The sequence below is a fragment of the Podarcis filfolensis genome, assembly GCF_964270895.1.
Source record: "Podarcis filfolensis genome assembly, chromosome: Z".
Classification (NCBI taxonomy): domain Eukaryota; kingdom Metazoa; phylum Chordata; class Lepidosauria; order Squamata; family Lacertidae; genus Podarcis; species Podarcis filfolensis.
In genome coordinates, this window is record NC_139617.1 from 40,563,504 (window position 1) to 40,584,819 (window position 21,316).

Consider the following 21,316-nt stretch of genomic DNA (forward strand, 5'->3'; position numbering starts at 1 on the left):
TTGGGAAAGGCTGACTTACCAGATGCCACTGAATTTTGCAAGAAAGTGTAAAAGCAACAACAGCCTCCCCTGTTCTTGATTGGCTGTTACCCTAACTTACTTGAAAAGGCTAATAAGTGTTGGATTGGTCTATCCTTTGATCACTGGTATTGGAACATGGAAGGGAGGAGAGGTGATGAGCTCCTGACTATTCAGTGTTTGGGTGGGTAAAATCATCTATACATGTCCAAGGAATGCTGTGGGAGCTGGTTGCTGCCACACCTGGCTGTCACATTACCATCCACACCATGCACAGATGCATCATTTAAAGAACTTGCATCCACTAGTGGAGTGGACTAGTTCACATGACCTTGTGACTCCTGCTCATGTTCTTTGAGTGTTCATCAACTATACTCTCCTGTTGTGTGCATGTTTTAAATGGGAAGTTCAGAATAGAGAAAAACTTAAAGCACAAGTGGTCAGTGGAACTCCTTGCAACAGGATGCTGGCCATGGCTCCTAGCATAAATGGTTCAGCAGAGAAAATCCGTGGTTAAAATCAAACATTTGAATGTGAGTTTTTTGGGTCAGTTTAATCAGCAAAATGGAGAGCCTCGTTCTGTAAGGCATCAACACTTAGGTGTTTAAATCCATCCAGGTATGTCATGACTTTGCAGGATACCAACCCATAATAAGTTTCTAGTACAGTGCAGTCCTTACCATTGCTGATCTCGTCCCATTCTTGGAGCAGCTGGGTATCTCTTGCTGTGGAGGAGGTGAAAATGAACTTGTAGCAGCAGCGGTTGTAGCGGATGTGCTTTTTCCCAGAAAATCGAGAACTGTGAGCAGGCACCACACCAGCTGCTTTGCTGCAGAGTCCCACAAAGGCACCAGGAGGCAGTGAAAGAGGAACTTCTCCAGAAGTTACGTAGATCTTCCGAGCCACATCCTGTGAGATGACGAACGCAGTCGCACTGCAGTAATCGGGATAATATTTTTCTGGGTATTTTTGTTGGGAGACAAAGCCATGACTTTGAGGGTCTCTGTTGGGTTTCTCTTGATGAACCAGCCTCCCAAGGTAAATGTCTTCGGGATGGGTTCTTAAGTTGAGCAAGTACTCGACCAAACTTGGGAGGTTGATGAACATCTCCTCATCTGCTTTGAGAATGAACCGGGCCCTGGAGCAGAATGTTATGGCCCACTCCACAGCCATCAGTGTCTTCAGTGTCTGGTTCTCTACAGAGTCCAGGAAGGAGCCTTGAATGAGGTCCTCATGCTTCTCCATCTCCTGGACTACCTCCAGCTGGGTGCCTTCTGAAGAAGGCTTCCCTAACACAAACAAAACGAGAGTACCGTAACCCCTGACGTGTGTCTGGTTGGCCCATGTTTCTCTAATGATGTTGCGCCTTGACAAGTTTTCAGGGCTGCCAAAGACTAGGACAAGGAGGAAGATCTCTTGGTTGGAGCAGGCCTCTGATCTGCTAGCTACATAAGCCTTGGAGATATTGGCCTTCAAGGGGGTCATATCCAGCTTCCGTGCTCTCTCCCTGGCTTCGAGGACCTTCATGTCTGTGTAGGTGTTGGGGAGTGCTCGCAAGAAGTATTCTTCCACGAGATCAGCTCCGAAGAACAAAATGTGGAAAAGAACAACATTAAAAAGAATGAAACACCACTGGTGGGTCCTTAGCCGGCAGAAGATTAGCTGCAGGGCAAAAAAGAAGAGGTTTAGTGTCTGCTTCCTCTTCAAGAGTGTGTTGTGCAGTGATTCTTCCACCACCACAATAATAATAATAATAATAATAATAATAATAATAATAATAATAGATTTATTATTTATACCCCGCCCATCTGGCTGGGTTTCCTCAGCCATTCTGGGTGGCTTCCAACAAAATATTAAAAATACATTAAAACACCAGTCATTAAAAACTTCCCTAAACTTCAGATGTCTTCTAAAAGTCTGGTAGTTGTTTATCTCTTTGACATCTGGTGGGAGGGCGTTCCACAGGGTAGGCACAACTTCCGAGAAGGCCCTCTGCCTGGTTCCCTGGAACTTGGCTTCTCACAGCAAGGGAACCACCTGAAGGCCCTCGGAGCGGGACCTCAGTGTCCAGGCAGAACGATGGGGGTGGAGACGCTCCTTCAGGTATACTGGGCCGAGGCCGTTTAGGGCTTTAAAGGTCAGCACCAACACTTTGAATTGTGCTCGGAAACATACTCATACTCAACCAACTCGCATCTTTCAACCGTCATCTGAGGCTCTTCTTCATGTGCCCCCCCCCCCGTGAGAGGTCCAGAGAGTGATAAAATGAGAATGGGCCTTTTCTACGGTGGCTCCCAACTTCTGGAATCCTCTCTCCCGGGAGGCTCATCTGTTGTCTTCACTGCACATCTTTAGGTGCCAGGCTAAAATGTTCCTCTTCTCCCAGGCCTTTGGCTAATTAAAAAATCTATGGCTTCTTAAACAGTGTGTGTTTGTGGTTTTTATTACTGTGTTAAGTATTTTTATATAGTAAACCACCCTGTGATCCTTGGCTGAAGGGTGGTATAGAAAGTTAATTAATAATAATAATAACACCTCCTTTCATAGTTGTATATGGACTACTTCCTTCTTCTGTGATCCTAATATGAGTGCCTAAGATTACCAGACACGTTTAAATATTTTGCATCATTCTTATTTTCACATGCATACTAAAGCCATGTGCTTTTACCCTCTTTTGGGAGGAGAGTGTTAGGTTTTTAAAAACATACTGTCAGAGACTGCCTCTAGGTCCCGGCTCACAAAGGACCAACGCTAGCCGGTAGAACGGAATAAAGTCTTTATTGAAGTATAGTTTCCATTTCCACATCTTAGCGTGCGTCTCTACGTCTATTCCCTAGATCGGCGAAGTCCCATCTGAATCTCCGCCTCCTGTACACCAGTTCAAGACCCTAGCCTTGCTCCACCTTTTGCGTCTCTCCTTTCGCCTCTGGGTCCTACCACCCCCCGGGGTTCCTTCCTTCCTGGATGCCTCGGATGCGGACCCTTCGGATTCCTCCCCCTCCCTTCGGCGGGCTTTAGGACCTGGCTCCCTTTCCGGGCTGCTCATTGCGCCTCCCTCTGGTACATTTGAACTTGGCGCGCGCGCGCTGTCTCCGACCCTCCTCTCTACCGTTTCCTCGCTCTCTGACGCAGGCGTGGCTGCTGCCGGAGAGCTGCCTGTCGCTGGTGCCTGGAACTCCTCCCCCCTGCTGCTCTCTGGTGGAGTAGCTGGTCCGGATTTCCAGCTGCTGCTCTCTGAATCCCCTCTGGTCCCTTCTTCCTGGGGTGCCCCTCTTGGTAACCCCCCAGCTCTGCCCACGGGAGCCCCTTTCTGTGAATCCTCCGATTCGCTGGACAGACTTAGAGATCTCGGACGGCTATCATCGCTAACCTCTCCTTCCGATTCCTCGCCATCCGTTCCCTCTGCTCCTGAACCCCTGACATCCATCCCCCCCTCGAAGCCCCCCCTTCCCCCCTCCCCTCCTTCCGGTGTGGGTTCTGGGTGCTCCGTCGTGGCAGGGGTGAGTGCCGGATACAGTTCTTCCCTCGTGTCGTACATTACATCGGGCAGGTCTGGCTCGTCCTCCGTGCGCTCGTCGACGTCGATCTCCTCTGCTTCCATCTCCCTGCCTTCGTGTTCAAATCCCACGTCCTCCCCCAACACGTCCATGTCCATCTCTCCCCCGTTCCCCTCTGAGGGTGATGCCTGCCAGGGACCCCCCAGCCACTTCCTGCGCCACTGCTCCTCTGGTTGATTATCCCACCAATAGGAGCGGTCTGAGGCAGAACCCGAGGGTGAACCTTCCGGAGAGCGTATGTGTGGTGCCGTCTCCTCGTCCGAGTCGAACCCCTGGAACGTGCTGCCTGAAAGTGTGGGTGTGAAGAGCCAGTCATCGAAATACTCGGCTGGCATGGGCCTGTGTGGGAAAATGGCATGGAACTCTTCCTTGAGAAGAGGCTCGTCCAAGGCATAGCCCGGCACCCAACTGTTGGCGCTGGCCGGGGTATCCTCTCTGGCAAGAAGGTATTCTACTCCCTCTTCCCCCCATCTCGAGTCTAAAATCTCTGTGGCTTCGTTGATGCGCTCCCCTCTTGGCGACCCCCTTTCCCTGGGTCCTTCTCTGGGCGGATCTGGTGCTGTGCCTGGCTCGTGAAATCTATGCGGTGCTTTGTAGGGCGTGAGCACCGATCTATGGAAGACCGGATGCATTCTGGAACCCTCCGGAAGCGCTAACCGGAAGGCCACTGGATTGACCTGTGCCTGGACTTGGTAAGGCCCTAGCTGCTTATGCCCTAGCTTCTTCTTGGCCAACGATCTGGTCGGCACTGCTTGCGCTGCTAACCAAACCCAGTCTCCCACCTGTATGTCTTCCCCTACTCTCCTGTGTCTGTCAGCCTGCAGTTTGTATGCGTGCTTTGCCAGTTCCAACTGCCTCCTAAGCTGTTCGTGGACTTCCTGCAACTCTGACGCTAATTCTTCCGCTGCCTGCGGCTCCCCCTCCCCCACTCTCTCTAAACCTGGGAAGGTTCTGGGATGCCTCCCGTTGTTGGCGAAGAACGGCGTCACCCCCGTCGACACGTGCTTCGTATTGTTGTAAGCGAACTCTGCGAGGGGCAGGTAGTCCACCCACGTGTTAGGCTGCTGATTGGCGTAGCATCTCAGGTACTGCTGCATGATGGCGTTGACCCTCTCCGCTTGTCCGTTGGTCTGCGGGTGTCTCGCCGACGCTAGATTGATCTTGACGTTCAGGATGCCCATCAACTTTTGCCAGAAGTTCGAGATGAACTGCCGCCCCCGGTCGGATAGAATAGATCGTGGCAGACCGTGGACCTTAAACACGTGGTCTATGAACAGTTTGGCGGTCTGTTCTGCCGTGGCCACCTTCGCACACGGAATGAAGTGTGCCATCTTGGTAAACATGTCCACCACCACAAGCACTGCCGTCTTTCCCCTCGAACTGGGCAGATCCGTGACAAAGTCCAGGGCCACCCGTTCCCACGGCTCAGACGGCGTCTGCAACGGTTCCAGCAATCCCGCCGGCGGTTTGTGCACTGACTTGGCCCTTTGGCAGGTGTCGCATCTCGAGACGTAATCCGCTACTTCCCCCCGCATCTTGGGCCACCAAAAGTCTCTGGTCACTAGTTCTACAGTCTTTTCTCTGCCAAAGTGCCCGGCAGTGGGGGCGTCGTGTAGCTGCTGCAGCACCCTTGCGCGGAGGTCATTCCCCGGCACGTAGAGTGCTCCCTTGCGGATGAGCAAACCGTCTCTGATCTGGAACTCGTCGTCCTTCACCGTGCCCTTGTGCACCTCCTCCATCTTGGCTAGCGCGAAGGGGTCCTCCTGCAACGCTCGACGTACGGCGTCCAGATCCACGGTCGCCGAGGCGCAAGCCCACGCTTCCGGTGCGAAAATGTGCTTGGCTGCCGACGGTGCCTCCTCCTCGAGGTATTGCGGCTTTCTGGACAAGGCATCCGCCATGATGTTGTTGTCACCCGGGATGTACTCTATCTTGAAGTCGAAGTCCGCGAAGAACTCTGCCCATCTAATGTGCCTCTGATTCAGGAACCTCGCCGTGCGCCAGTACTCTAGATTCTTGTGGTCCGTGCGTACCTGCACTGTGTGTCTGGCTCCGATAAGGAAGTGCCGCCACGCTTTGAACGCTGCATGGATGGCTAGCAACTCCCTGTCCCAGATGGTGTAATTCTGCTCCGACTTGCTGAGCTTCCTTGAGTAGAAGGCGCACGGCCTCCAGTCCCCCTGCTGGTCTTGTTGCAACAGTACAGCTCCCACGGCTCTGTCTGAGGCGTCCGTCTCCACCCTCATCGGTCTGCTGGGATTCACATGCAGCAGCTGCTCCTCGGAAGCGAAGAAACGCTTGAGTTTCTGAAAGGACTGCTCCGCTTCCTCCGTCCAGATAAACTTCTTCTTCTTGGAGCTGAGCGTGTCAGTGATGGCCGCCGTTTGCATAGCGAACCCCTTGATGAACTTGCGATAAAAGTTGGCAAAGCCGACAAACCGCTGGACTTCCTTCCTATTGCGCGGGCTTTTCCAGTCCAATACTGAGCGAACCTTGGCGCTGTCCATGGCGAGCCCCTTGTCCGACAGTTTATAGCCCAGGAAATCCACCTCCGTCACGTCGAACTGGCACTTCTCCAGCTTGGCGTACAGCCTGTGCTCCTTTAGTCTCCGCAGAACTTCCCTGACATCCCTCTCGTGCGCTTCTCGCGACTCAGAAAATATCAGGATGTCGTCCAGGAAGCATACGCATTTCTTGTAAAGGAGTCCCGCCAACACGTGATGCATAAAGGCTTGAAAACAGTGAGAGCCATTTTGTAATCCGAAGGGCATAACTCTGTATTCGTAGGTGCCCAGTGGTGTGAACATGGCCGTCTTCCACTCGTCGCCCTCCCGCACACGAATCAGGTTGTACGCGCCTCGCAGATCCAACTTGGTGAAAACGCGTCCTTTCCTTACCGTCGCGAGCAGGTCGTCTATTTTGGGCATGGGGAAGGACGAGGGCTTGGTTTTCGAGTTCAAAATTCGAAAGTCAACTACAAGCCTCTTCTGGGGCGTGTCTCGCTTCTTCACAAAGAATACTGGACTGCCCCCTACAGCTTTCGACTCCCGAATGAACCCGCGCTTCAAATTGTGGTCTATGAACTCCCTAAGTTCCTGCAGTTCGTCCTCAGACATGGAATACAGTTTCCCTGTTGGCAGCGTTGCCCCCGGCAGGAGATCAATCTTGCAGTCATAGGGTCTGTGGGGGGGCAGTTTGTCCGCCTCCTTCTCGCAGAAGACCTCCAAAAACTCCTTGTACTTGTTGGGCACCGCTTGCACCATGCCTAGGTGTAGCTGCGGTGCATCCTCTCGCCCCTCTCCTTCCTGGCAGGTCTGGATGCAGTGCGCTGCGCAGTAGGAAGAGCAGAAGGTCAATTGCCGCTGGTACCACGCTAATGCCGGGCTGTGCCTATCCAGCCAACTCATGCCCAACACTATGGGCGTGTCCGACAATTGGGTGACGTTGAAGCTGATGACTTCTCGGTGATTCCCAATTTGCATCACCATAGGTGGTGTCTGCTGCACCACCTGCCCCCCTAGCAGTTCCCTGCCATCCACTGTGACCACGTTCAGGGGCAGTGTGGCTGGCAGTAGCGCTATGTTGTGTTGTTGAAGGAATTCCAGTGCGATAAAGTCCGCATTACTGCCAGAGTCAATCGTAATCGGCACTTCTAAAGTGAGACCACTGGGCAGCTGGAGCGATGCGGTGAGCTGCACCACTGGTTTGGGCGGGAGGGGATCCGTGGGCTTCAAAATCTCTGGGGACTTCTTCACTGACTCGCCTGGCTGGCCCCCAGTGCTTCCGTTTCCCTGCCGTGGTTCACTTTGCTGAGTTGCTCCCATTACTGTCATTGAAGCTGCAGTGTGCTTGTGGAGCCTCTGGGGACACTCTTTCGCCATGTGCTTCGAACTGTCACAGATGTAACACTTCCTGTTCCCTCTAGGCTGCTTTGTTTTGACTGCTCCCGGTGTTAAGGCTCTGGTGGCTGAATGAGCTCTAGCACCGCCGATCTCCATCGGCTCCTCCCCCCCTGCTTGCGGAGGCGTTGATTGCGCACGCGCGACATCCCTGGGCAAGAGGGAGGGCACTCTGGCTGGTGTGCGTCCCCAACGCCCTTCTCCTCTGTCCCAAGGGCGGTCCTCCAGCCTCACCCCCACTGCAAGCGATCTGTCCACCACTTCCTGGGTGCTTTTGGGTCTCTCCCCCCGCGCTATCTCATCCTTGATTTGGGGGTTCAATCCTTCCCAATAAAGATCTCTAACGGGGGGGGAATCCTTGTCCCACCCCAAGGCATTGACCAATGCAAAAAGGCGGGAGTGATACTGCCTCACGCTGGCTTTCCCTTGTCTCAGCTCAAATATGTCCTTACGGGCAATGTCAATGTCTATTTTCGATAGAAAGCAAGAATCCATCGCTTTAATGAATGCAGCTGAACTCTGGAGCGCTGGGTCCATATCTCTCCACAGATTGCGCAGACATGCTTTCGCCTCTCCATGCAAATGAGACAAGATAAACCCCACTTTTTCTTGCTCATCTCTAAACTCTTTCTCCAGCAGTTTCAGCGCAAACTGCACGTCTGCTCGGAAATTGGGGTACTGCTGCAAATTCCCATCAAAGTGAGATACAATGCTGCCTCCAGTCCTTCCCAACCCGATTCCCTCGGATCTGGAACCCGTTTGTGCCTGCTTAGTAAGCACTTCCAACCTGGCTTGGAGATCTCGGCATGCAGCAGCCGCTTCATCCTCTCTTTTCCTGGAGGCGATTATCTCTGCGCTGAGCTGCGTTACCGCTTCTCGCAGGGAAGCAATTTGCTCTTCAGTAGACATGTCGCTTGACTTTTGTGAGCTCCAAAGGCACCAGTCCTCTTTCCTCCCTGCTTCGCTCCCCACACGCCGCTTGAGTCAAAGAGAACTGATGAAAACTTCTGGGAGATGGGACTTACTGTCAGAGACTGCCTCTAGGTCCCGGCTCACAAAGGACCAACGCTAGCCGGTAGAACGGAATAAAGTCTTTATTGAAGTATAGTTTCCATTTCCACATCTTAGCGTGCGTCTCTACGTCTATTCCCTAGATCGGCGAAGTCCCATCTGAATCTCCGCCTCCTGTACACCAGTTCAAGACCCTAGCCTTGCTCCACCTTTTGCGTCTCTCCTTTCGCCTCTGGGTCCTACCACCCCCCGGGGTTCCTTCCTTCCTGGATGCCTCGGATGCGGACCCTTCGGATTCCTCCCCCTCCCTTCGGCGGGCTTTAGGACCTGGCTCCCTTTCCGGGCTGCTCATTGCGCCTCCCTCTGGTACATTTGAACTTGGCGCGCGCGCGCTGTCTCCGACCCTCCTCTCTACCGTTTCCTCGCTCTCTGACGCAGGCGTGGCTGCTGCCGGAGAGCTGCCTGTCGCTGGTGCCTGGAACTCCTCCCCCCTGCTGCTCTCTGGTGGAGTAGCTGGTCCGGATTTCCAGCTGCTGCTCTCTGAATCCCCTCTGGTCCCTTCTTCCTGGGGTGCCCCTCTTGGTAACCCCCCAGCTCTGCCCACGGGAGCCCCTTTCTGTGAATCCTCCGATTCGCTGGACAGACTTAGAGATCTCGGACGGCTATCATCGCTAACCTCTCCTTCCGATTCCTCGCCATCCGTTCCCTCTGCTCCTGAACCCCTGACACATACAGATTTTTTTTTTAAAAAACTTGAGTTTCTTTGTTATCCAAATTTTATATTTTACAATCCCCATCCTCCCATTGACTTCCCTCATCTTGCCTTTCTGGTTTATTACATTACTTGTTATCTTCTGCATGTTAAATAACTATACATGTTGTTGCGCTGTCTTTCTTCATATTCTACTTAAATAAAGTTGTGAATGTTAGTCTTAGTGTGAATTTATGTTAATATGCACATTTTTGCAAAGCAATCTCTGATATACTGAGTTGTACTCAGTGCTATTTTTCTAGGAAAAAAGTGCTGGAACTCACTGTGAACACCTCCCTTGTTCTCTTAGAATGCCAATGGCACCCACTTGAGAGATGCCGGAACTGAGTTCCAGCTGAGAAAAAAGGCCTGGTTGTAATATGCTATTTCTACTCACACGTGTCCATTACTTTCTATGAGTCTGTTCTCAGTTTGGCCCACTAATTTCAATGGGTCTACTCTGAGTATAACTTAGATACAACCCAATGTATCTTTGTACGCAATTTTCACTAATATATGCATTATCAGGCAATCCTTGTTTTGTGCAGGGGTTCCATTCTGGACTCCTATGCATGCCAATGGAGCGTGCATAAGCCTCCCCTCATTCAATCCCTTTTCATGACATTTGGGGGCTACACCTGGGTTTGGTGTGCATGTATGTGATCACACTTAAATGGGCAGTTGCCTGCATATGCATTTTTGTACTCATTACTTGGCTGGAGAACTGCATTTCAAAATTTGGAGAAATATGAATGTCAATGGATGGTTCTGTTTTTGTTCACATACTGTTTCAGAAAGTGAAAATAAGGTAGGTTTGCCTTTAAATGTAAACCAAATCTAATTTCTCCCCCTTTCACTAATCTGCAGTATCATTCCAGAAGCCAGGATGGATGGCCCTGGAAGAAATGTGTGTCCTCAACTCTTGGCCCCACCAATCACAGTAGTTAAAAGTTTTCAGTGCAATCCTGTATCTATACTTAAAAGTAAGCCCTGTTGAGTTACGTAAGTGGTCACATATTCCAGTTCAAGCTGATTACAGATTCAAACAGATGTAACCCTAGTATTCACCCTATATATTTAGGAAAGGGGCAAATTCAGACATGCAGGGTCCCCTTCATGATCGTTACAGCCATGCCCCTTCTAAGATTATACAACTTTCTTATACAATCTTACACAACAAAAATAATAATTATGGGTGCATTGCAACAATCAATGTACATCATGTGTTCGTCTTTCAGCTCAATCTACTATTTTATGTGTACATACATGGGCAAATGACTGGGTGTGCTCCCAATATCTTCTTTCAAAAATTCTATTGTATGTGACGGAATGTGCACCCTATTTTCTTGAAATTGAGGTGCCTTGTGTTTTCAGTGTTACCAGATGCTTAGCTTTGGAACACTCACCCTTTTCTGTTTGTTGGTAGGGTGGCTCTAGGACATTGGAGATTGAGAGCCTTTAGCGATTTTTCTGCAGAAATAATAACAGACCACCAACCCTGTGCAACTGCGAACCACTGGCTGTAGTTCAGTGGTAGAGCACCTGCCTCACATGTGAAAGCTGGGTCCAGCCTCCAGCACAGGACTTTGAAAGGTCCTTGTCTGAAACCCCTGGAAAGCTACTGCCAGTCAATGTGGATCAGCCTTTGCCAACCCTGTGTCCTCCAGATGTTTTATATTGCAACTTCCAGGAGCTACAGTCAGTGTGTATGTGTGTGTGTGGGGGGGGAGGACTGATGGGGTTGTATCCCAAGACATCTAGAGGGCAGTGAGTTAGATGGACCCAATGGTCTGACACAGTATAAGTCAGTTTCTTAGACTGGTATTTTGCGTAGCAGACCTGCCCTCCATATTGCACAGATGTTGAAGTTAATTTCATGTCTCTCTTCACTTATAAAGTGAGGTTTAACATTTGGAACAGTCTTCATGTATTGACATGGTAGTCCAGGGGGCTGCCGATAAAAATATAGTTCAAGACTTACCTGCATGATGCTGGTAGGTTATGCTTGAATCTTCCAAGCCTTGAAGATCGCGTGCAGTTTTGGACAGATAGGCAGTATTTCTGCACTTGAAGCAGTGTTGGGCATGTAGGTCCAGCTGGATAAAGTTACCTCTGTGTTAACAATCAAGTTCGATTTTCTTTTTTCCATTCAGCTCTGCCTCTGAGCAAAGGACATGTAATTCCAGAGGGTGGTGATTGTATTACAGTGGCATCAAAACGAGCCAATTATCCTTCTGTACTTCATTAATTTCTGACACGAAAAAAAAAAGCGGGGCTGTGCAAATGTGATATTAAAATGTATGAATGACACTTCTTCAGACTATAGTGTCATTATTGGTGGAGGTACTTTATAAAAATGAATCTCAAATATGCTTTCTTAGGTAGAATACAAAGGACTTCATTTAAGCAGGACTTTATCTGTAAGTTTTTTTAACAATACATATAAAGTATTTTTGTTAATGGGATTTCTTCAATGAGTCACATAGGACCATAGAATTATAGTTGGAAATGACCACAAGGGTCATGTAGTCCAGCCCCCTGGAATACAGGAACAACAGCTAAAGAATCCCTGACAGATGGCTATCCAACTTCAGCTTAAAGATCTCCAATGAAGGAGAGTTGACCACCTTCCAGGGGAGTCCATTCCACTATTGAAGAGCTCCTAACATCCTAAAGTTCTTCCTAAGGTTTAGTCGCAGTCTCATTTCTTGTAATTTGAATCCATTGGTTCAAGTACTACACTCTAGAGCAGCAGAAAATGAGCTTGCTCCATCTTCTGTGTGACAGCCCTTAATTTATTTTAAGATGGCTATCCTATGACTTCTCAGTATTCTCTTCTCCAGCTTAAACAGTCCCAACAGTCAACCATTCCTCATGATACACCTCTAGAACTATGATCAAATATCAAAATACTATAAAGATAAAGGGTAAAGGGACCCCTGACCATTAGGTCCAAGCGTGGCCGACTCTGGGGTTGTGGCACTTATCTTGCTTCATTGGCCGAGGGAGCCAGCGTACAGTTTCTACCAGAAATTCCTGCTATGGCTGAACCAGTGCAAATGCATTATATGGGACCAGGAAGACTTGGGTTCAGATCCTCTCTTGGACCATAAAGATTTCTGAATAACTTAGGGGTGAGTGCCCTCTCTTAGTCTCACCTTGCATTTCAGGATTACTGTGAGAATAAAGGGGAGAGGGGATATTGTAGTTGTCCTGAGCTCCTTGCAGCCAAGATGGAATAAAAATGTAATACAACCTTATAACATACATAGAAACATTTATTTATTGAACAAAATTAATACATTTTATTAATGTATTTTATTTATTTAATTAGCACACCAATCAATTGTAGTAAAACCTCTGAGTGATTTATAGTGTAGGAGTGCTATAGCAGAGGATGCAAGAAAGCTGCCTCATACTGATGTAGGCTAATGGTCCATCTAGCTCAATATTGTCTACACTGACTGGCAGTGCCTCTCTAGGATGTCAGGCAGGGGGATGCTGGGGATTCCACCTGGGACCTTCTATATTCAGGGCAGATGACCTACTGCTAAGCCATTTAACAACTTGCCTACTAATGGGAGAAGGATCATAGTTCAGTTGTAGAGCATCTCCTTTGCATGCAGAAGGACCCAGCTTCCATCTTGAGAATCTCCAGGAAGGAGTAGGAGAGATCCCTGAAGTCCTGGACAGCCACTGCCAGTCAGTTTAGGGAATGCTCAGCTAGGTGGACCAATGGAACAGGGGTCTGACCCTGCATAAGGCAGCTTCCTCTATTCCTAACTATTGGCAACCAAAAATGATATGCAGCAGAGTAAACCAGTTGGTGGTGGAGGAGGATCAGGTCGCTCCACACTCCTCTGGGGGTTTGCTTGGCTTCTGCACTAGATGCAGAGGAAGGAAAATCGTAATCAACTCAAAAACCCATCAGGCTAGTAGATTTCAAACAGATTGCTCCATCACTCCTCCATCAGCCTGTTTGATAGAAGGCTTTTAAAGGTAAAGGGAAAGGGACCCCTGACCATTAGGTCCAGTCACGGTCAACTGTGGGGTTGCGGTGCTCATCTCGCTTTATTAGCTGAGGGAGTCGGCCTACAGCTTCCAGGTCACGTGGCCAGCATGACTAAGCCACTTCTGGCGAATCAGAGCAGCGCACGGAAACGCAGAGCGGTACCTATTTATCTACTTGCACTTTGACATGCTTTCGAACTGCTAGGTTGGCAGGAGCAGGGACCAAGCAACGGGAGCTCACCCCGTCGCGGGGATTCGAACCGCCGACCTTCTGATCGGCAAGCCCTAGGCTCTGTGGTTTAACCCACAGTGCCACAGGCTAGTAACCTGCATTTCCATGCTGGCTTCAGAGAAGGAGGTTTCATGTCCTCTACAGACTGCAGACTACTAACCTTTGGTGAAGGCTTGTAATTTTTGGGTGGGTGTGTAGTAACTGAGGCTGTGCAGCTACTCCCCATTAAACCCTGATTAAACGTGTGGTTGGTGGTGGGGAAAGACAGGTCTATGCAAGCTGCTTGTGCATCTACTCTTCCTCCCTCCACCCACCCGTAGGCTATTACCCTCTTTAGACAGCTCTGGGTGGACCAGATCAACCCAATTTGGCCAAAGCCCTGGTCAACCCGAATCACCCTGAGTCAGTTTGGGTTTGGGCCAAATCCATTGCACAACTTTATTTTTGTTTGCTTCTTTCTAAGGCTGGCTAAATAATAAACGAGCTTCTCGATCTGGTACCTGACTACCACAGCCTTCTAGCATGGGAGAAAATACTCAAATTTCCCATTGGTGTTTTGGCAGAGCCAACTCACTATGCTCCCATCCTCCTCCCTGCAGGGAGACTATGAGACTAAGGAGGAGGGAGCAGGCTGACAACCCAGACAAAACCAGTCTAGGTATAAGGAAGGAGGAGGGGGCCAGATGAGTAACCCACTTACCCTAATGGAGCAGCCTCCACTGATCCTGTTTATCAAGCGTTCATCCTGATTTTGTTCGTAGGGAGGCTGTATTGAGGTTATTCATATTGCACTTTTGGAATGTTTTGTTTGGATGAACAAAAACAGTCTCTTTTTGGAAATAAAAATTGTCCAGCCCCAAAATACGGTTCAAAAGCTTTGCTTCAGAACTCATGAGAGGATGGGGTTTAAGTAATAATAATACTACTACCATAAAAGTAATAAAATAAATAACCAACCATAATTGCATAACCTGAATTTGCTGGTAGGTGACGGAATTCCCTGTCTCCCCTGCAATATAGCGGCAATCTGGAAGCAGCCTGAGGCACAATATGGCACGCTCTTGTTGCAAGTTTATAATGCTGCCCGCTATATTTGCAGGGGAGGCAGGAAATTCAGTAGCATTTATATCCCAGCTTTTCCTCCCAGGAGCTCAAGAACGGCATACATGGTTCTTTCCCTCTCCCAGTTTTATCCTCACATCAACCTTGCAAGGTAGGTTAGGTTACGAGACAGTGACTGGTCCAAGGCCATCCAATGAGCTTCATGGTTGAGCAGGGACGAAAACCCAATACTCTTAACTGCTACACCACAGAGGCCCCACATTGTTATCCACTGTGGCTGCCTTAACAATATCTGATTCTGTTTCCATTCCCATTCAGATTTCTGTCTCTCCCCGCCGCTGCACCAATAATAATAATATTAGTAATAATAATTTGATTATAGTATTTATATGCTGCCCATCTGCTTGGGTTGCTCCAGCCACTTTAAGTGGTTTCCAACACATATACGTACGCTCCTAGTACGTTTCCGAGCACAATTCAAAGTGTTGGTGGTGACCTTTAAAGCCCTAAATGGCCTCAGTCCTGTATACCTGAAGGAGCGTCTCCACCTCCATCGTTCTACCTGGACACTGAGGTCCAGCGCCGAGGGGCTTCTGGCGGTTCCCTCGCTGCGAGAAACCAAGTTACAGGGAACCAGGCAGAGGGCCTTCTCGGTAGTGGCGCCCGCCCTGTGGAACGCCCTCCCACCAGATGTCAAAGAGAAAACTAACTACCAAACTTTTAGAAGGCATGTAAAGGCAGCCCTGTTCAGGGAAGTTTTTAATGTGTGACATTTTAATGTATTCTTAATCTTTGTTAGAAGCCGCCCAGAGTGGCTGGAGAAGCCCAGACAGATGGGCGGGGTACAAATAAAATAATAATAATAATAATAATAATAATAATAATAATAATAATAATAATAATATAAAAACACCAAACATTAATAATAACAATCTGATCCAACACAAAAAAGGTCACGATAACTTTTAAGATGAACAACTTATATCAAATAAAGCAATATTCAATAATCCATTAGAATATAATAGCAAACAGTAAAATTAAACATCATCAAATATAAATCAAACAGTTTACACTTATCAATGACAATCAATAAAAATATCGGCAAGTCACAATGCATAAAATATGACATAGCATACAAAACCGTGTAAAAGGATCAGAAACAAGGACGCACAACTTACAAAATTATTTTTTTTTAAAAAATATCCCTGAAATCCTCTGTTCCCAGCAGCTTTTGCTGTTTTCAAAATCATGGTCTGGAAAATGCTCCCAGGGCTGCAGGGTGGGGCAGGGCATGTGGGAAAGCCATAGCCAGTATTCTGTAGCTGCTGAGCACATTGCTCAGTCACCGCTGGACTCTTTTTGGGGTTCTTCTTCCACTGATATATATCTATATTTAACTAAATAAAAATTGTATTTCTGCAAACCTTGGGCTCCCCGCTCCCGAAAAACCCCTGGTACAACTACTGGAGGAGGAAGAGGAGTGCAGGGGGAGCGCACCATCCCCGACAGCACGATCCCAGTGGGGTGCCATCGCAGCTCCCCCCCCCCCCGCGCTGGGTGCCACGCCCCCGCAGGCAGTGCCCCCCCGCCCCCAGGGCAGCACGCCCCACTCCCACCTGCTCTCCGCCCCGCCCCCCGGTGCCAGAGCATGAAGCTCCGCCACTGGGTACAACCTCTCTCTTGCTGCCATTTTTGCAACATGAGCAATGTCAGTTGTATCTTGCAATGATCCAGAACAAATTAGAGGGAACAATAATGTCTCCTGGATAGCTCAGGCAGTAGACCATGGGACTCTTCATCTCAGGGTTGTGGGTTCAACCTCCACAAGATTTCTGCATTGCAGGGGTTGGAGTTGATGACCCTTGTGGTCCCTTCCAACTTTAAAATTCCATTATTCTATGCTGCAAAATAGGAGGATGAGTTTAAAAAAAGAAAAGAGGATTTTAGCTTGTGATGCACAGTGAGGTCCAGCAGAGGTCAGTGTTTCATTGCAGAGCAGAGATGTGAATTAATTTGGTAAAGTTCGGCTATGTATCCTAGTACCTGCACACAAACACACGAAATTACTGTACTTTTCCATGTATAAGACTAGGGTTTTTTTTTACTTCAAAATAAGGTTAAAAATCTGGGGGCGTCTTATACACGGATAGTACATATATGCCCATTTTCTAAATTTGGGGTCCCCAAAAGTAGGGGGCATCTTATACATGGGGGCATCTTATACATGGAAAAATACAGTAGCACTACTGCTTTATCCAATAGCATCACCTCCTATTAATTCAATTGGAGGGTGCAATCGATTGGGGATTTCTCTTTCATAGATTCATAGAAACTTAGAGTTGGAAGGGACGCCAAAGGTCCTCTATTCTAACCCCCTGCAATGCAGGAATTTCAGCTAAAGCATCCATGACAGGTGGCCATATACCCGCTGCTTAAAAACCTCCAGTAAAGCAGAGTTCACAATCTCCCAAGAGAGTCTGTGCCACTGCTGAACAGCTCTTACTGTCAGAAAGTTTTTCCGAATGTTTAGTCGGACTCTCCTTTCTTGCAGCTTGAAGCCTTTACCAGCTTCTTTGGGGGGAAAAAAGCTTTATTCAGTAAATATTTTTATTATTATTTTAAAAAATCAAGGCTTATTGGATCTTAGCAGCCAAAACTCCAACTATTACTGAGAGGGGAAAAAAAAAAACAGAAACTGAGAGAAACCAAAACCAACCAATTCTCCCATCTCTGAGATGGAATCTACACACATATAAAAAAAAACGCGGTGAAAATGCTTTTTAAAAAAACGTTTTGAAAAAATACATTGAATTTTCCATAGATCACTGTCGCCATTTGTGTCATATTTGCATACTGCACTTTAAACGTTTTATTTGCAGCCGTGTAGCTAGTAGATAAGTAGGTACCGCTCCAGCGGAAAGGTAAACGGCGTTTCTGTGCGCTGCTCTGGTTCGCCAGAAGCGGCTTAGTCATGCTGGCCACATGAACCGGAAGCTGTACGCTGGCTCCCTCGGCCAATAAAGCGAGATGAGCGCCTCAACCTCAAAGTCGGCCACGACTGGACCTAATGGTCAGGGGTCCCTTTACCAAATTAACAAAACATATAACAATACAAAACAAAACAGAGAAAAATATAAAACTCCATATTTTTAAAAGGACAAAAACATCCCATCCACTGAAGGAGGCTGCAGATCATTCAAAGCTAAAGGACTGGTGGGAAAGAAATGTTTTTGCCTGGAGCCTAAAGGTAAGTAATGATGGTGCCAGGTGAACCTCCCTGGAGAGAGCACTTCACAAGAAGGGAGCCACCACAGAAAAGGCCCATTCATGTGTTGCCACTCTCTGGACCTCCTGTGGGGTACGCACCCGGAGAAGAGCCTCAAATGACTTACAGCAGAGCTTTCCAAACTTTTCATGTTGGTGACACGCCAACATTTTTAGACATGCATCACGACACAGTACAGTGGTACCTCTGGTTGTGAATGGGATCCGTTCCGGAGGCCCGTTTGCAACATGAAAAGAGCGCAATCCGCAGCAGTGCGTCTGCACACACATGGGTTGTGATTCACTGCTTCTGTGCATATGCGAGTGGTGAAACCCAGAAGTAACCCTTTCCGGTACTTCTGGGTCACCGCGGGACGTAACCTGAAAGAACATAACATGAAGTGGACGTAACATGATGTATGACTGTAATTCAGTTTCACTAGCAAACTAACCCCTGGGAGGAGCGTGGGGAGTATTCACACAACACACCTACACACTGCAGCCAACACATCAACATATCACAACACACAGTTTGGAATGCTCTGACTTGCAGGCCCTTGCTGCTGTTCTTGCTGTTATTATTATTACTTGTGGTAATGAATGCCTCTTCTGAGATGGTGACAGATACGAGCAACATCAAGCAGCTCTTGAGGGCAGTGGTGCTTCCCCTAGAGGGTGCATTCCCTTTTCAGCCTGAGGGCCACATTCGCCTCTGGGCAACTTTCTGGGGGCCACATGCTATTGGTTGGAAGGGCCAGAGGCAACAGTGGGTGGAGAAGGGGATGTAGTTGTTTATTTTTGCACAGTAGACTACTGTCTACACCTGCCACCCACCCCCATCCATTCAGACAAGCAGAGGTCAGGAACACATTCCAACCAGATCCAACTGGATTCAAAGCTAATCTGTTGAGGGTTATGTAGAAACTAGCCTGCTGCACAAAGGTAAAATTTGCCTGTTGCTCTGCCGACTTTCGTTTCCGGACTTGCCCACAAATGGCATGTGCTCTGAAAAAGTCCCTCAACCCTGCTCTGTTTTATGCTGAACATGTTGTGTTGGCCACTGAGAGGTACAAGTGACAGTTGTTGTGACAAACCCCCATCTAAATTCCCCGATTAGAATAAGAGGATTGGTCATCGTGCCAAGAATGCAATGTTTTTATGGAATGTGGAAGGGATCTCTTTCCTCACAGGTGCAAAAACCAGCCTGGCGTGAGCCGACGCCTCAGCGATTTGAACTTTCCAACAGCTGCTCTTGTGTCTCTCTGGACAGCTCAACTTGCCTCCCCTATTGCCTCAGCGTGTTCTGTGCACTGCCAAGTGGAGGCTGTGATTGCAATGTCCACTGATGTGCTAACCAGTTTGGAATACCTACAACATGAGAGACTGGTGTCCACAGCTGGCAGCGTGCCTTATGAGTCGCTAGGCTGATTTCAGTTCTTCCGATGTGATGGAGATTCTTTCTCGGCCTCCGTGCTTCTAAGTATCACATCTAATTGTTATAGTTTAATTACTACAAATGCCAATTGTTGTACAGTAATGCAGAGGTGGGAAGCCTCCGACCCATGGGGCAGTCTTGACCCACCAGAGGTTTTGATTTGGCCCACAGGGCCATTTTTTCCTTACACCTCACCCACCTGCTAATAAAGTGGCATTAGCCCAATAGGTAGATGTGGGGTGGTTCATCTACATGCCCTAGTTCCCTGCATGTGTAGGACTGAACTGACCTGGTGTGGGGAGTTCAGTGTTGCTCAGTTGGAGGTCATAAGGGAATAATCTACAGAGAATTCCCTCCTACATCTGAGCCCTGTAGAACATGGGGAGTTCAATCTCTCTTGCTCGCTACCTTCACTGCTTTTGCCGGTGTGCATATCTACCTGCCTGCCAATCACCCAACCACCTGTCTCAGTTGGCCTGTTGGGTGGGGAGGAGGTAAAGATCTTGGCTGCTGGCCCATAAAGGTTCCTGACCCATGCAATAAAGCAAAGTGAACCTGGTTGAGGCTGAGGAAATGCAAAAGGGAGAAGATGGTGGGGGAAAAGTATTAGAAAAAGAATTTGGTCTCTCTGATATGGAAATGTGCTGATTGGAAAAATGAGCAGTTGAGAGACTAATCTGACAGATTTGTCTATTTCTCCTTTGACTTGATAGATCTCCACATTGAGGGCCATCCTCTGTAAACCTGGGCACTGCACCACTGTCAGCCTAATCTACCTTGCTGTGAAGATAAAGTCGATAGAGGCATGCTATCTTGGGCTCCTTGAAAGAAAAGTGGATATAATTGTAATACTGTAGCTTAATTTTTGAAGCCATGTTTCTTATCATATACAGTGGTACCTCAGGTTACATACGCTTCAGGTTACATACGCTTCAGGTTATAGACTCCGCTAACCCAGAAATAGTGCTTCGGGTTAAGAACTTTGCTTCAGGATGAGAACAGAAATGGTGCTCTGGCAGCGCGGCAGCAGCAGGAGGCCCCATTAGCTAAAGTGGTGCTTCAGGTTAAGAACAGTTTCAGGTTAAGGACGGACCTCCGGAATGAATTAAGTACCTGGTACTTAACCTGAGGTACCACTGTATAGTTTCCACATGACTAATTGTAAATTGCCTTGTGGGCCTTTGGGCCTGAAGGTGGGGGATAAATGGTACAATAAAGTCCATATTTTATGAGTGAAAGTATTCTTGAGTGTTCAAGGCTGCAATCCTAACCCCACTTACCTGGGAGTAAGCGCCATTCAGTGGAGGCTACTTCATTTGGGCAAATGAGGTACTGCCAAACTAGCTCCAGTCTAACCTCAGCCCCGCCCCCTGCTTCCCTTCTTACCAAAATCCATTCCTGGGGTGGCAGTACTAACTGTCAGCTACATCTTCCTCCTTATTCCCAGTGTTGCCCAAGTAGAATTCTACAGAGAGGAGAATGGGGGTGAAACTAGAATTAGTTGGCTCTCCGTGTCATTGGCTCTGGCGTCACCTGCTGTTGAGCTGCTTGCCTTCCAGTCCCAATGGGCACCAGCCATCACTGCCCCCACTGGATTCAACAGGACTTAACAGTGTGGTGCAATGGTTAAAGTGGCTGACCACTGCCTCTTAGCCTAAGCTACTTCACAGGGTTGTTGAGGGGGTTAAATGAGGAAGGAGAGAAAACAATGCGGAGAAAAAGGTGTGATATAAATTCAATAAATACTCAGAGTAACATGGTTAGGATTATGCTTTAAGGAAATTAAATGTAACAGCAGCAACTGAGGTCTGCTTTGCATTGACCAGAGCCATAGCAGTATGAGGAGGAGATGAGGTGATGCCTCGGCTCAGGGAGGTCAATTGCACGCCCTTCTTGCAGACATTGAAACCGAAACTAAACTCCACAAGAGAATTGGGTTGCCATGGCAATGGGATTACTGCCTAATCGGGTCACCTTCTTATAGAGGGATTCTCTCCTAATTCAGTTACTGGACTTCAAAGGGTTGCGTCGTCTCTGCCCTTGGATGTATTACAACAAGGTCCTTTAAGTGGTTAT

General features: G+C 48.3%; 1 protein-coding gene across 3 annotated transcripts; it reads right to left on the bottom strand.

Annotated features, from left to right (window-relative positions):
* Window positions 1-89: 89 nt before the first annotated feature.
* Window positions 90-20,679, bottom strand: B3GALT9 (beta-1,3-galactosyltransferase 9). 3 transcript variants are annotated; one of them, XM_083597370.1, is made up of 3 exons: window positions 20,627-20,679; window positions 11,218-11,397; window positions 90-1,680 (listed from the first exon to the last, which is right to left on the bottom strand). In XM_083597370.1, the coding sequence occupies exons 2-3, from the start codon at window positions 11,221-11,223 to the stop codon at window positions 571-573; spliced, it is 1,116 nt and encodes a 371-aa protein (XP_083453496.1). In that variant the 5' UTR covers window positions 11,224-11,397; window positions 20,627-20,679; the 3' UTR covers window positions 90-570. The 3 variants fall into 3 exon arrangements, with proteins under 3 accessions (XP_083453496.1, XP_083453497.1, XP_083453495.1); XM_083597371.1 differs by lacking the exon at window positions 11,218-11,397 and having other exon boundaries at window positions 20,627-20,674; XM_083597369.1 differs by lacking the exons at window positions 11,218-11,397; window positions 20,627-20,679 and adding an exon at window positions 9,219-9,237 and having other exon boundaries at window positions 90-2,725.
* Window positions 20,680-21,316: the final 637 nt, after the last annotated feature.

Coding starts and splice junctions, on each gene's coding strand:
- B3GALT9 (XM_083597369.1), bottom strand. CDS start 1,848: ATGGCTGAGGAAACCCAGCCAGATGGGCGGGGTATAAATAATAAATCT.